Source organism: Hemicordylus capensis, chromosome 5 (genome assembly GCF_027244095.1).
Source record: "Hemicordylus capensis ecotype Gifberg chromosome 5, rHemCap1.1.pri, whole genome shotgun sequence".
Taxonomy (NCBI): domain Eukaryota; kingdom Metazoa; phylum Chordata; class Lepidosauria; order Squamata; family Cordylidae; genus Hemicordylus; species Hemicordylus capensis.
The window spans coordinates 73579494-73594771 of NC_069661.1; the positions used below are offsets into that span (position 1 = coordinate 73579494).

The window sequence follows — 15278 nt, forward strand, 5'->3', positions numbered from 1 at the left end:
CTCATATATATCACATAGACACAACACGAGCCACCCAGAGTAAATGTAGCAGCTTGTGTCATCTGGAGCTCCAGTTGCGGGGGGCTCCCAGCTGCTCCAGGACGTGCTAGCCCTACTTTTTAATCCAGCATTCAGCTGAGGTTAAACGGACCACAGGTTAAAAGGTTAACACCACTGTTAACATTGGTTAACATGCTGGCTTAAAAGGCTTCCCTCCGGCAGCTAGCTGGGCAGGGGAAGGAGTGGCTGTGCCAAGCACGGGGGCTGCCCTGAGAACAGCCTCTGCACACATGCCACACGGCACTCCGAGATGCAGGAAGGGGAAGTCCTCCCACTTCCAACTCTTACTCTTGCAGTGCGTGTGACAGGGAGGACAGCCACTGCTCATCTGTCCGGGAAACTCCTGCCTTCCCTGCAGCCTTTAGCGGTGGCTGCCGGAGGTCTTATGCACAACCTCATTCTGTATATTTATCATACTGCTTTCCATTAACTCCATTTTATATGTATAGTCACTTTAAAATGACAGCTTTTTAAACTTACAATATATAAAAATAGCACTTTATAAATGTTTCTATTGTGGTTATACCATTTTGTTACAATGTGTGCATATTACATGGGCTTATCCCTTTCCATAATGTATTGTGGGCTTTCCTGTTCCAGCAGTGAAAATGTGTGATTCATTATTCTGCATGAGACAGCACTGCCACTGTTGAATTTGCTTACATAGCCATTAAATTTCTCAATTGTGCTGACAAATATTCATTGATTGTTTATCTCTGGAGACTTGCAGCCATCCTGTCCTCTTGAACTGTTGATCTATCTTGTCTCCAGTTCTTCTTTTCTGTCTGCTGAGTTGCAAAATAGAAGTTAAAATAAATTTATGTTTACTCAAGGCCACAAGTAATGTAATGTTTAGCTCCTGTGTTACCATTGCTATTGAAAACAGCAATTATGAAAAACAGAAGAATTTCAGTGTATTGTGAGGCACTGGGTTCTGTATATTACATCTGCTGTTTAAAACTCAATGCAGTACTAATCGTCTCTCTGCTAAGACTGGCCACATTGCTTGGTGGTTTGCATTGTTTCCATATCACAATGGAAAGAAATATTACAAATAATGGCGGAAATGAAGACTGTGCTAATGCAGCAGTGCTGTGATCCAGACTACTGCTGTGCCATTGTGTAAGCAGGAGAAGGGGTGGTTTTCTACAATCTCCCCTTGCCCCTGAACCCACTGTGCATCATGAAAATCTGTACCTCAAGGTTGCGTGGCCCTGTTACAGCAGAGTGCACAGAGGCAAAACTCCAGAGCTGACTAGACATGCGTTTCTGCTTAGAGCCAAAAGAAACATGGAGCCAGCTCATAGTTTCAAATCACTATAAGGAGTATTTATTGGAGAACTCCATTCTAGATAGGAAAGTGGAGAGACAGAGTATCTAATCTAGCTAGCTAGCTGGATGCAGAGAGATGCTGTCTGCATCTCTGCACACATGGTGTAGAGAGAGAGGTGAGTGTGTGTGATAGGGAGAAGAGAGAAGGAAGAAGGAAGAGAGAAAGGGAGGCAGGCAGGCAGGCAGGAAGTCCCTGAGAGTAGCAATCTACATATCAAAAAGATAGAGTCAGAGCAGTAGAGAGGAGGAATGACCCGTGTCTTGACCCCTCTAGCCCTCTGACTCACTAGTCTGTCCCCCTCTGTCATTGAGGCATGAGGCAGTGCAGAATCCTTCACTTCCAACAGTTTAAATAAGCCATCATTACATATTTACTGCCTCACACACACACACCGCAAAACTATGACTCAGAATTTCTACAGCTTTCAGTATATGAGAAAATTTACCCAGCATTTCCAAATTACTGTACATCACCTTTTAGAGAAAAACCTAAAGACTGGGGTTTAAATAAAACCCAAACTCTGTGTTTTATTGTGCAGACAGTTGGAATTAAAAACCACTGGCACATAAAAGGTTGGGCGGTAAATGGTAGTTGGATTAGGTAGTTGGAGAGGAGAGCTGGTCTTGTGGTAGCAAGCATGACTTGTCCCCATAGCTAAGCAGGGTCTGCCCTGGTTGCATATGAATGGGAGACTTGATGTGTGAGCACTGCAAGACATTCCCCTCAGGGGATGAAGCCGCTCTGGGAAGAGCATAAGGTTTCAAGTTCCCTCTCTGGCTTCTCCAAGATAGGGCTGAGAGAGATTCCTGCCTGAAACCTTGGAGAAGCCGCTGCCAGTCTGTGAAGACAATACTGAACTAGATAGACCAATGGTCTGACTCAGTATATGGCAGCTTCCTATGTTCCTATGTACTGTAAAGGCAGATTTCTCTTCTATATAGCTCCTAGTAAATCTTGTTGGACTTTTGCAAAAACTGTTATACCCTTAAATACATAGGTAGCTGTCTTATTTCTAGTCTGTATGATCCACTTCAGCATTGAGGCTGTTCTCATGACCAAATGGGGATGGGTTGAAGATCCTACCTTCCACAGATCCAGATGACCAGACCCTCCGTTTGAATCTTGCGCCTACACGGACTCTGCAGCAGCATTCTCCAGAGCTGAAATAGGGAGATGGAGCTTCCAGCTATACCACTGCATTGCGCGAGCAGCAGAGAGGCAGCCCTTAGTGCAGGAATATCTCTCCTCTCCCTGGCCCTGCTTGCCACCTGACATGACCACTGGCAGTCTGGGGACAGTTTAAATTGTGCTAGCTGCATAGATAACCCAAACAGAAAGGTAGGATGGCGATCTTTGTCTCCTACCTCACTTTTAACCTGAGTCACGCATCTCGGCCATCTGGAACCAGGCCTCCTGGTTTCCCAGATGACCAAGGAATCCTTTGTTAACCCTGTCCTACCCATCAGTCTGTGATCATGAGAACAGCCTCATTGTCTGCTCTTATAGCAACAGCTCTCTGTGGTTTAAGACATGAGCCTCCTCTCTGGAGATGCCAAGGATTGAAGCTGGGGCCTTCTACGTGTAAATCACGTACTCTACCACTGAGCTATAGTTCCATCCCCTTCTCATGTTAACTATAGATTGTTGAGTAAGTGATTAAAGATCTACATATCTCACAGTCCATATAAGAGCCATCCTATCTGCTGCATCTGCGAGACTGAAACAAGCGACTTCCTGGAAAGCTTCCAAAATACTCTTTAAGAAACAGGTGATGGTACTGATTAGGTAAAGGTAAATTTGGACGGAGTCTCCTGCCATCTTATCCCCTTTACATTGTCTATCAATAGATCTATCACCCAGTATAACTGCAGGCTGTGTTTTAGAAATAAAGATTTTATTATTTTAAAAAATCAGGAGATCCAGTCACACATCTTCTGCATCACATCTGTGTCCTTCCCACAGTGCTTCATCTAGCTCAGCTTTGACAAGCAATGCCAGTTGCTCCCACTGAGAAAATACAAGTGCTATGAAAAAAAATTGAGGAAAAAAATCAAATAAATAAATGAAGGCTATGGGTAGCAGATAGCTGGATTCCACACAATCTTTGATTATGAAGGCACCACTGATCTAATCCCCAGTGTAATTCTTCCCAGTAATATCTGTTGAGGTGGGTCTCACGATTGGTGAGACTCGCCCAGAGCCGGTGTGCAGGGATCCCTGCAGACGACCGGAGGGGAAGCCCTGGGTGGATCAGCTGGCCACATGTCTGCTGGCTCCGTCATGTTTGGGGGCCGTGCAGCCCCCGGAAGTTCCAGCATGCTCTGCACGAGTGTGCAGAGCATGCCGGAGAGACCCCCAAGCCAGGAGGCTGCTTTTTAGCCTCCCAGTTGGGGGGTCTCCTCATGAGTTGCCACCGCGCAGAGCTGCGCTGCGGCAACACACAATCTGGAAACCCCGGTTAGCGGAGCACTCGCTCCGCTAACCTGGGCTAAGGGGAGGGCTTCACAAGCGGGTTACCTGCTTTGAGGCAACCGGTGGTTATCACATTCTGCTAAAATGGGGCTAGGCTCCCGTAGCCCCATTTTAGCTGATCGTGAGAATAGCCTCAATGTGTAATAGAGGAAATTGCTAAATAAAAGAGCACAAATGGATTTTTGATTTCAGAAAAAACCTTCTGTGCTGCTGCATATTTTGTGGTTCGTTATATGTTGAGTGTATATAAGCTTCTTTCCATTGTTGTATCAGTTCCAATATAAAATCAATGTGTTTGGGAAAGGTCAGTTCAGTTAAATGTGATATTTAATAGGGTACTTTGTGCATATTATGTGCACTCAGAAACCAGTTAGCAATCATTTAGGCTCATTGTTCACATTTCAGTGTTCTATTTCCTGGTTACAAGCAGAGAAAAGGATAGATTCCTTCACAGATACTAATGACACCTGCAGTTGGTACTGGAGCTACCAAGGGCGGATATACAGTTGCAGTGCAAAACTGAATTTGTACTGTGCTATAGTGAATGGTTCTTTTATAGCAAATGATTAAAATCTGAAGTATCCAGTTGTCAAACAAAGTGTCACTAATCAAACAACTCAGTACACAGAGTTTGCTGTGATGCTTAAAAAGGCTGTGGTCAATTTAAGTGGCGATCCTTGAATCATTCATTTGATGAATGACATGACCTTTTAAAAGGAATTATCATTAAAACATGTTTCTATATCTTTGGGAAGAATGTTATCAGCTTTCCATTATATGAGTATCAAACTGCTTTGAAAAGATTCCGCAAGCATTTATTTATCATTTACAGATGGTAAATCTCAAGTTGCTTATCTAGATTTGCTCCCCAATTATCATTTATAGGATGCAGTCAGAACAAAAGAAGGCCAATGTCCAGGCCAATGGAAAATGTACAGATTTGGGCACTTTTAAAAAAGAAGAAGAAGAAAAGGATATTAGCCACATTTGCACGTAATGCAAAACCACAGTTAAATGGGACAGAGGTTTGAATTTCTGAACATCCAAATGCATGTAGCCGTGGTTTTGCGGCAAAAGTGACCTGCGGTGGCCTTGCCAAACTTCCATTCAAACCTTTGTTTTGTAGTGAGTTTTGCCGCTGCAACCTGACATTTTTCCATAGCAACATTACGTCCAAACATGAATGCTGCCATAACTGCAGTTTTGTGCATTTATGGAACAATAACCACAGAGAGGGCAGCCCAGACCTGCCCAGCATTGTGCCCGCTGGCTGCCTTTCTGAGCAATTGCCTCGCTCCGATCCAAGAAAGCAGTGCACCAGCATATGCCATTCAAGCTTCAAAGCCTATCAAATGGGAAAGTCACATTGTGGTATGCCCTCTTCCCACTCTGTCCCTTGTTCCCCCCTCCTGACAGTCAGGAGAGAAAGGGGACGAGATGGCAATATGGGCACTATGTGCTTAGCTCTCCAAAAATGAAGCGGTCAAGATTTATGTCCATAAGCCCATGCAGGTACGGTGGCAACATAAACAGGGCAACCCTATTTGATCACTGGGGTTGAGAGCAACATATGGCAGGGCGGTGATACCTGGGATTGGGTTTAAAGGGCAGCTCCAACCAGGAATTCTTGAATGGCTCTGCTCTATTTGGGGGGAAGCCCCCTTCCCCTTTTATGTTGGATAAAGCAAGCCACAGGGATGAGTTCCCTAGCAACACTTCTCTCTGTATTGGCGACTGCGGCAAGAAGCAGTCAAAGCAAGCCCTCTGGCATTCTGTCTGTCCATTTGAACATGCCCATCTCTTTATATGCTGCCTGCCTTAAATACTGACATTTTGCAAAAATTAATCATGTACAAAAGTGCTTTGTACATCATGTACCTTTATAACATTTTCTAATGTAAATATCTGGATTATGTTTTTGCAGCCATTATCTTGAGATTTCCTTGAGTACTTAATAATATAACCAAAATATAGTACAATAATATAGATATATAATATTTTGTCAAATATTTGACCAAAATATAAGCCAAAGGCAGTGGAACTTGAGATACAAGTTTGTGGCTATGATATGTAGATAGTTTTTCTCATTTGTACTGATCATTCTCCAACCCTGATCTTCCCAGTTCCTTCCCACCCTGTATATTTCCAGCTAAAGGGAGAATGAGCAGTGGGAACAAAATTTCTGTAAATTTACTTGTAATTGTAACTCTTCTGTACAAATGTAGTGCCTAGTATATATGTATGTTATATACTTCCCTGTTCATTTGTCTGCCGTGCTGTGTCTTGGAATGAAGCCACCCCACCTCCACCCCCAGTTTGTTCTTTGGGTAAATAAGCCCTCACTCCCTTAGATATAGGTTATCTTTGTATCAACTGGATTCTGTTTCATAGAAAGGAAGAAAAAGTAGCTGATGCTAAGTTTTCTGAGGTTGCCCATTCTATTTTATTGTCAGCATGTGTGTGGAAATACTTTTGTTCTGATTCAGACTGCAAACCAAATTAATTGTATGGAATGCTTATTTCTTTTATACTCTAGATTGTTTTAAACTTCACTACAATGGACCTCTATAAGAGCAGCCTCTGCTGGTATGACTATATTGAAGTAAGAGATGGCTACTGGAGAAAATCACCACTGCTAGGTATGAACACATCTGTCACAATCTGAATTGAATATTAGAAACAATAGCAAAGTCAAAATGATTTGGAGTTAACTTTTTTGTCAAGCATCTGGTCAGAAAGTGGCATAGGATTACCTGTGCAGTATAATCCATGAGAGAGTTGTGTGCCTTTTGTGACTGCAATATATGTGAGAGCACTTTTTCTACCATGAATATATGCCATAAGAAGCCATAATTGATTGGTCGCAGCTCCCTGTCATCTGCAGTTTAAGTGAGCATGCAGAAGTTTTAAAAGCATGAATAGCTCTTACATAGCCTCTTGGATAGACATAATGGATGCACAGTGCACCCAGTCTTTCAGTAACATGTAAAGAAACCCTAAGTAGATCCTTACTAAGGAGACACTGGCTGACATGACACGCAGTGGAATGCCAGTGTTTGAGAACCACCAGGGCTGCTGCGCAAGTGAAAGGCAGCCATGGCAATGTTGCACAAGAGTGCAGTTGTGCAACTACTTAAAACAATGAAAGTAGCTTTGTGCAACTGCACACACTGTTTTAAGTAGTTGCACAAGTGCACTATTGCGCAACACTGCCAGGGCTGCCTTTCATTGAGAATGTGTGAGCCGGCTCAATTTGAACTAGGTTTCGAATCAAACCGGCCTGGTTCATCTAGTCTGGGTTTGAACTGGATTGGCCCCCCAAAGAGGAGTGCTGGTCTGTGTTTGAACTGGACTGGCCGCAGTTTGAACCAATTTGGGAGTTTAGTGGTAAAGGGGAATCTGGTGAGGATTCCCCTTTACCAGTAAAGGGGCATGTGGGCTTCCCTAAGGCTAAAGAGCAGGGTGGGAGAGTAGTAAGGGGTATGTAACTCAATTTTTGGCATTGGCAGCTGCAGTGGAGGTGTGGCAGGTACCCCCACCCCCACAGCTGCTGGCCTCTCCCAGGGTAGGCCAGCCTGGCAGCAGCCCACGATACTCTGGGGGAGGCCGGTGGTTTGGGTGCAACACCCTGTTTCTGCTGCCTAAAACTGAGTTAAGTACTCCTGACTCCCCCAGCCACTTTAATGGTAAAAGGAAATCTTCACCAGATTCCCCTTTACTGTTCCAAACCAGTCCGGCGACTGGGCCAGGCCAGGCCTGTTAGAATCCAGATTGGATTCAAACAGAACCGGCAAAACTGGTTCTGTGCACACTCCTGCCATTCATGAGTGTAGAAGTCCCTGTAGGATGTTGCACACATATGCTGGCATTTCAATGAAGAGAGTGGGATGGAGCACAGTCTAAGCATTCTGTCAGCCACTGAAATGAAAGGATAGGCGCAGGCACAGTCTTAAGCATTTACTAACATTGCTGTGGTGGAGAACCAACTGTAGCAACAGACAGTGAGGTGCAGTTCCTTAGCTTTCCTCTTGAAACCAGCTATTGAATGATTCTTCACTTGCTCATTATTATAATTTTTAATGAGAAATTCAGGGTGGAGAGCTTAGGTTTCTGTAGAGCTGGATATCTGCTCAGTTCCACCACTTACAGTGGTGAAACACTGATAACACCCTCCATCTTAATTGTGCCATTATGATAGCTCTGTGTCCGTATTTGTTTCTCTCCCACCTGATGGTTATCAATCTGATGGTTTCCCACCTGATGGTTATCAATCTGATGGTTTCTAATTCACCCAGGAGTAATTTTATATGTCTTCCTGACCTTCTAGCTTACATTATTACAAGCTTTGACAATCTTATATGTCACCTTACTTTTAGGATCTGATATTAAATGACTTAAGATTACCTCACTTCATCTGCACCCCATATTATTCGGAAGTTCCCATATACACAGTAGGATGTGTGTATATAATTGTATGGGCTCTGTATATGCCACATATAATTACAGTTTTCCTCAGTGGTCACTAAATATAAAAATGAAGATAAAGGGTAGGAAAGGAGTGAAGACTAGAGGATGAGAAATCTGGTGAAGACTAGAGGATGAGAAAAAGAAGTGAAAATGATAGCAGAGAAGAAGGGAAATGTTTAAAACAGGAGAAAAATGACTAACGAAAGAAGTAGGATTATTTGCCCTTTTGATGTATATAACCTTCTGACACTGAACTCCTCTGTTGGTGAGATTATTTCTACTCACTTCAAGGAAAGAGTTTTAATACTGATGTGAATGCATTGTGGGTTTGAATATATGCATGAAATTTGTTAACTTTTGTTAACTAGCTTTCTAGTGAGAAACAAAATTAGTGATTACTTTTTGTTAGCCATTAATGTTCATGTGTGTATTATTTATGCATATTATTTAAATTTCAAGCGTTAAATCATATATTGTTCAAAGGGGCTAATTCTACATACAATAATAATTGAACTGAAGCCAGTAAAGGCTGCACTATACATAACCAATTGCATCCATCTCTTTAAACATGAATCTCCCCCAATCACATGTACAGCAGGGGTTGAGGTGCAATTTAAAGTAAAAAAGAAGCACTGGGAATTCTGAACCCCTCCCTCTCAGAGTGTCCCTCACCATTATCCCTCACCCAGACCTGGCTTGAAGGAAAGCATCTGGGTTCCAGGAAGCAACAGGCAGGCGAGAGTTTTGTTCTCTAAGTTCTACTTTCAACTGCCGCTTTGCATGTGATTGGGCCAGTCCCTCATTTGAAGACAGGGGATCTATCTCCATCAGGTTTAATTAGCCACTAAACTTTGATGTGAAATTGTAGGGGTTTGGTCTTCAATGAGACCCTAAAATGTATTTTCTCATTGCTTTTTAGGCAGATTCTGCGGTGACAAACTGCCAGATGTACTCACCTCTAGTGACAGCAGAATGTGGATAGAATTTCGTAGCAGCAGTAACTGGGTAGGAAAGGGTTTTGCAGCCATTTATGAAGGTCAGTCACTCTGAAAATAAAACAGAGTATTTTTCACTCCTTTGCACCTGGATTAAATTAGAAAATATAATTTTAAATATGATTATTAATGAATGGTGAATGATAGCCCAAACTAGAAGTGACATAATGATTTGTCTCTTCCCTCCTAATGTTTGGTTGGTTGGTTGGTTGGTTGGTTTTACCAATTGCAGCCTCAGGAAGAAGCAGTGCTACTTTCCCCTCTGGCTATTTTTCTGCTAAATTGTCCCCCTACTTATAAATGTTTCCCCATCCCTAAGAGAAATTATGTGTGGGATTGTGGCAATCCCCTTTGGGAAATGCCTCAACTATTCGTGGAGGTCCCTCTATGAAATAGATCCCCTTTCTTTACAATCTCACTGCCACTATTTATTCCTAAACACTGAATGACTAATAACCCTTTTAAATGCACTGTGGTAGAATGAGATAGGCATTGGAAAGAACCAAAGTGACAAGGTAAACTTTAAACGAAAACAAGTTAAGTTTTATTTTTGTAAATATAACTTTTAGAGTAAAAGACTAATTATGTACCAGTACTGGCCAGTGAGGGCAGCGCTAGCGGGGTGGGGGGTGAGAGGCACCTTTAAGGATTAATCAGCAGGTGTTTACCAGTGTTTAGGTAGCACTTGCAAGCTGCCGTACTCCACCCGCAATCCCATGCAGGGCGACAGCACTCCGCCTGGCATCCAGTGGGGCAGTGGTATAGCCCTAGCCTCTGAGCATGCATGGAGGCTCTGCGCACAAGTGGAGACCATGGCTATGCCGCTGTCCCACCAGATGCCGGGCAGAGGTCTGCCATCCTGTTTGGGATTGCGGGCGGAATGCAGTAGCATGCAGGTGCTGCCTAAACACTCATAAGCACTGCTTATTAATCCTTAATGTTGCCTCTTGCCGATGACGCCCCAGCCCCCAGCACTGCCCTTACTGGCCGATACTGCTATGTGCAGAATAATAATGATGTAGTTAGTTTCAAAGGAGTAGCTGTCTAGGTCACACCCCTGATTAATCTAAACTGCCAGTTTCCCTAGACTATTTTCTCTCTGTGTGGTCACTCATGTACAGATACAGGCTTGTGGGTCCCTCGAGGCAAGCTGTGTTAAGGCTTTAGCTGGGTCCTCTGTCCCCTTGCCAGCCCAGGTGTCAATGAATCCTCCCTTTCCCCGGCTGTCTAACTTGCAGTCTACCTGGCTGCAAGTTATCCCTACTGATGCAGACTTCCTTTTTAGTTGGATCCTTTTTCAGCCTAAAGCACAGACAAGGGAAGATTGCTGTGATTCCAGCTCCTCCCTCCCTCCCTTCCCCTCACAGTCTCTTCTTCTAGCCTCCTCAACCTCATCTGAAGAGAAGATCTGCAATAGAGTTGCCTTGGTCACCAGCAGGGGGCCTTACCTTTTACCTCACAGAATCCTTTCAAAGGGAGGCTCAATCTCCACAGAGATATTACAGCTTCTGTTTTTCTCATTAAATTCACCAAAACAATAGTATTTGCTGAATCATGCCCTATATTTTTAGTTTTCTAGTTTCTCTACATAGTCCTGCGTATTTTCTTTCATTACATGGGATCTAGGGTTTGATCTTGTAGAGCTGCCTCATAGTTGAATAAAATGGTTGTTCTCTTGCGCAACTCTAATTCATTTGAACATGCTTTATGTGTTCAGGCATCCCAGAAGGCTGGGCCTGTTTTGAACAGTAATAATGGCATTTTTCATTTCTTCATGAACGTACAAACTGTGGCAGCATCCCAAGTTCTGCATGCGAAGGGCTTCCTTTGCTATGAGAAGGAAATGTTCCATGCAAAGCACAGATATTTCCCATTGCGCATGCCAAGCATTTCCCTCTCATAGAAGACAAAGGGAAACCCCTGCCTTAGCGGGTCTTGGCCCCGAGATTGAAGCTGCTGGGTCATGTCCTATGGCTGCAGTCCAGCCTGCAGTTTACACACACATCGTGCGTAATTTCAGGATGGATTGCAGTCTATCCTGTTAAATAGTTTTAAACCATAAATGCTAGGTTTGGGGAAAGGAAGTAGGTAGATTAAATAGCCAAGCATTATTTTGATCATTTGTGGTATGTCTGGATCTTCCTTCTGGCATAGCTGGATCACTAGCTTTACAAAAGATGGGAAATGTACATGCTGTTAATATGTAATATGCTTAAATTGACTTTTGTGTTTTCATCAGCAATTTGTGGAGGTGAAATACATAAGAATGAAGGCCAGATCCAGTCTCCTAATTATCCTGATGATTACAGGCCAATGAAGGAATGTGTGTGGAAAATAACAGTGTCAGAGAACTACAATGTCGGATTAACCTTTCAGGCATTTGAGGTAAAGCCTTTTAACTGATCTCAGCAAGCCATCTAGTGGATAAATGACAGTGACATTTCAGGGAATCCTCATTAAGCCAATGAAGAAACAAAGCATTCTCTGTATAATGTAACCTCTACGGTTAATATTTCCTTTCATTGAGACTTGCCCCATTGCATACATTTCAAGAAGATTAAAGCGGTTTTATGTTATCTGTATTATTTGAATTGCAATGTTTTAAAAATTGACAATAGTTTCTTTTGACAAACACCTAATCCTGTTCCACGAGGCTGCTTTAGGAATCTATTAAATAATAGGGCTGTTATTTCTTTTCTAAATATATGTGTGCTTTTTGTAAAAGAACACATACTTGTTAACTGCTTAAATTTCTTGTTACTAATATTTGAAGTTAAGCATCAGTTTTCCCCCACTTTATTTTTCTAGTAGCCAGTTTGTTACAAATTTCCTTTAAAATGTTAATATTTCAACACTCCCACAGTTTATTTCTGTGTGGCATTTGCTGCAACAAACAATTCAATAAGTATATCATTCTAATTTTTACCTATTGTGAACCACTAGTTTTGGCTTAGGAAAATATATATTTTTGTTCAGGATTTTGAATGCCCCCATGGGAATAAAATAATGTTTAAAAATACATAAATGAAAGATATTCAAAAGGGTACTCATAAATTTTGTCATGAATACTTTATGTAGTGGTTTGGGTTTCACAGCTGGTGCACAATATTTGCATTTCTTTGACTATTTCAGTTTGGAATGGCATTTTGCATTTTTCTATTATATAAGCTTGATCTCTTACCCTTGTAGTAGCTGTTAAAATCAATGGGTGTTCAAAGTATGGAAATCTCAAAGGATCACAGCACTAGAGGTCAGCTTCAAGACGATAGCCTAAGTTTCTGAAATAAGTCCAAAGCTATGTCATTTTCACTGAGCTATAGGAGAACCCATACATTGCTTAGTGCATTCTTTGTATGTATGAGAGTAACTCCCAATATGGCCAGTAAAATTATCTTGGACAACAGGGTTGAGAGAGACCTCTGCCTGAAACTTAGAGAGCTGTTGCCACTCAGATTAGACAATACTGAGCTAAATGTACCAATAGTTGGGTTCAGTTTTGCAGCTGTGTATGTTCACTTTCTCATTTTCCATCCACACAAAGGATGCTATGCTGCCTGTAATTCTGCTTGCCTCTCCTGTCCATTGGCCAATATTCCCTCAGATAAGTAACCAACATTAGATTAACGCTGTGCAGATACAACAGGGTTTTCCATCACATGGTGGGGGACTTGATTTTAAGCAATTTTCCCCTTCCCTCTTCAGCTGCCTGTGTTTCTTAAAACTTATACCATAGACCAAATCATATACCCAAAAGCCATAGAATTTCTTCAGAGTAATGGACAGGCATATCAAATGCAAACATTTAGTAGAAAGGTTGCTTTTTGTAATCCTGGCCAAATACTACTTTGTACTTGCAGATTGAGAGACATGATAACTGTGCCTATGATTACTTAGAAGTTCGAGATGGAACCAGTGAAAGCAGTCCTTTGATTGGCCATTTTTGTGGCTATGATAAACCAGAAGACATAAGATCTACCTCCAATACCCTGTGGATGAAATTTGTTTCTGATGGAACAGTCAACAAAGCAGGGTTTGCTGCTAATTTTTTTAAAGGTAACTCTTTTTAAAGGTAATAGTTTTGAATAGTAAAGGGTTGGCTGGATTTTACAGTGCAATTTAGAGAAAACTTAGAGAAAAAGTTAAAAGATTGCCTGCTCTAAGATCTGTTTGACATTATTTCTTTGTTCTCTGTCCCCACTCACCTCTGGAAGCGGTGAGATCAAGAGTGGTCCTACACCTTGTGGGCTTTCTTTCCATCCCACAAGCACCGTAGCATCTCCCGCTGTGTTTTGCTCACCCAAACTAGGTCATTTGGTTCTCTCCCTTAATCCATGAATGCTAAAACATGGGGCTTAGAGTCAGCAATATATTCATGGTTGATTCTGTCTAAATAATAGAGGCACAGGACAACTGAGCTAAATGTAATAGAAACAGGTGTCCAACGCTAGATAAGTACTTGGTGTGTTTAAAATCCAAAGGTAGTCCAGCTGAAAATTATCTGCAGATGGTATTTTATACAGTAAATAAATAGGTGAGGACGTGTGACTCTGTTGGTCCTTTTGGACCTCTCGGCGGCTTTCGATACTAGCGACCATAGTATCCTTCTGGAGCGTCTGAGGGGGTTGGGGGTGGGAGGCACTGCTTTGCAGTGGTTCTACTCTTACCTCTCAGGCAGATTCCAGATGGTGTCCCTCGGGGATTGTTGTCAAAAACAGTCCCCGAGGACTGTTCAGTTCAAAAACTGAACTTCAGTATGGTGTCCCTCAGGGCTCCATATTGTCTCCGATGTTGTGTAACATCTACTTGAAACCGCTGAGAGAGATCATCAGGAGATTTGGTGCAGGGTGTTATCAGTATGCTGATGACACCCAAATCTATTTCTCCATGTCAACATCATCAGGAGAAGGCATAACCTCCCTAAATGACTGCCTGTCTGGAGGCAGTGATGGGCTGGATGAGAGGTAGCAGGCTGAGGCTGAATCCAGATAAGACGGAGGTACTTATTATGTGGGGTTGGAACTCAGGAGATGATTTTGATCTGCCACTGCCAGTTCTGGATGGGGTCACACTTCCCCAGAAGGAACAGGTTCACAGTCTGGGCTGCTTCTGGATACAAAACTCTCCCTGGTGTCTCAGGTTGAGGCAGTGGCCAGAGGTGCCTTTTATCAGCTTCAGCTGATACTCCAGCTGCGTTCATTTCTTGAAATAAATGACCTCAGAACAGTAGTACATCTGCTGGTCATCTCCAGACTTGACTACTGCAATGCACTCTATATGGGGCTGCCTTTGTATGTAATCTGGAAACTGCATTTGGTCCAGAACGCGGTGGCCAGGTTGGTCTCCGAGTCATCTCGGTGAGACCATATCACTCCTATCTTAAAAGATCTACACTGGCTGCCGATAAGTTTCTGGGCAAAGTACAAGGTTTTTGTTATAATCTATTGAGCCCTAAACAGCTTTGGACCTGGGTATTTAAGAGAACGTCTTCTTTGCTATGAACCACACCGCCCATTGAGATCATCTGGAGAGGTTCTTCTGCAGTTGCCACCAGCTCGTCTGGTGGCTACTTGGGGACGGGCCTTCTCCATTGCTGCCCCGAGGCTTTGGAACACACTTCCTGCTGAAGTAAGAGTCTCCCCATCTCTTTCAACTTTTTAAAAGGCATTCAAGACACATTTGTTCACCCAGGATTTTAATTAGATATTATTTTAATTGTGTTTTAATATTTTTAATGTTTTAAATTTTAATTGTTGAAATGTTTTAATCTTTTTATTGGTTATTTATTGTCTTGTTGCAAGCCGCCCAGACAACTGCGTTTTGGGCAGTATAAAAATGTGTTAAATAAATAAATAAAAAATAGGTGAAATTGAATTTACAACAAAAACATGATTCATGCTGGATATGTGCAATGCAGATTTTGAACATTTGGTTCTCATATCCAAACATGTTGT

General features: G+C 42.4%; 1 protein-coding gene across 7 annotated transcripts in view; it reads left to right on the forward strand.

The window, feature by feature from the left end:
* Window positions 1–15278, forward strand: part of TLL1 (tolloid like 1) — a 209497-nt gene that overhangs the window by 165699 nt on the left and 28520 nt on the right. For all 7 annotated transcript variants that reach the window (XR_008308344.1, XR_008308345.1, XM_053254842.1 and 4 more), the window contains 4 exons: window positions 6402–6504; window positions 9252–9368; window positions 11567–11712; window positions 13185–13380. Coding sequence is in view for 5 of the 7 variants with exons in the window: in XM_053254842.1 (XP_053110817.1) it covers window positions 6402–6504; window positions 9252–9368; window positions 11567–11712; window positions 13185–13380 (562 nt within the window). In the remaining 2 variants the exon portion in view is untranslated. The remainder of the gene's footprint in view (window positions 1–6401; window positions 6505–9251; window positions 9369–11566; window positions 11713–13184; window positions 13381–15278) is intronic.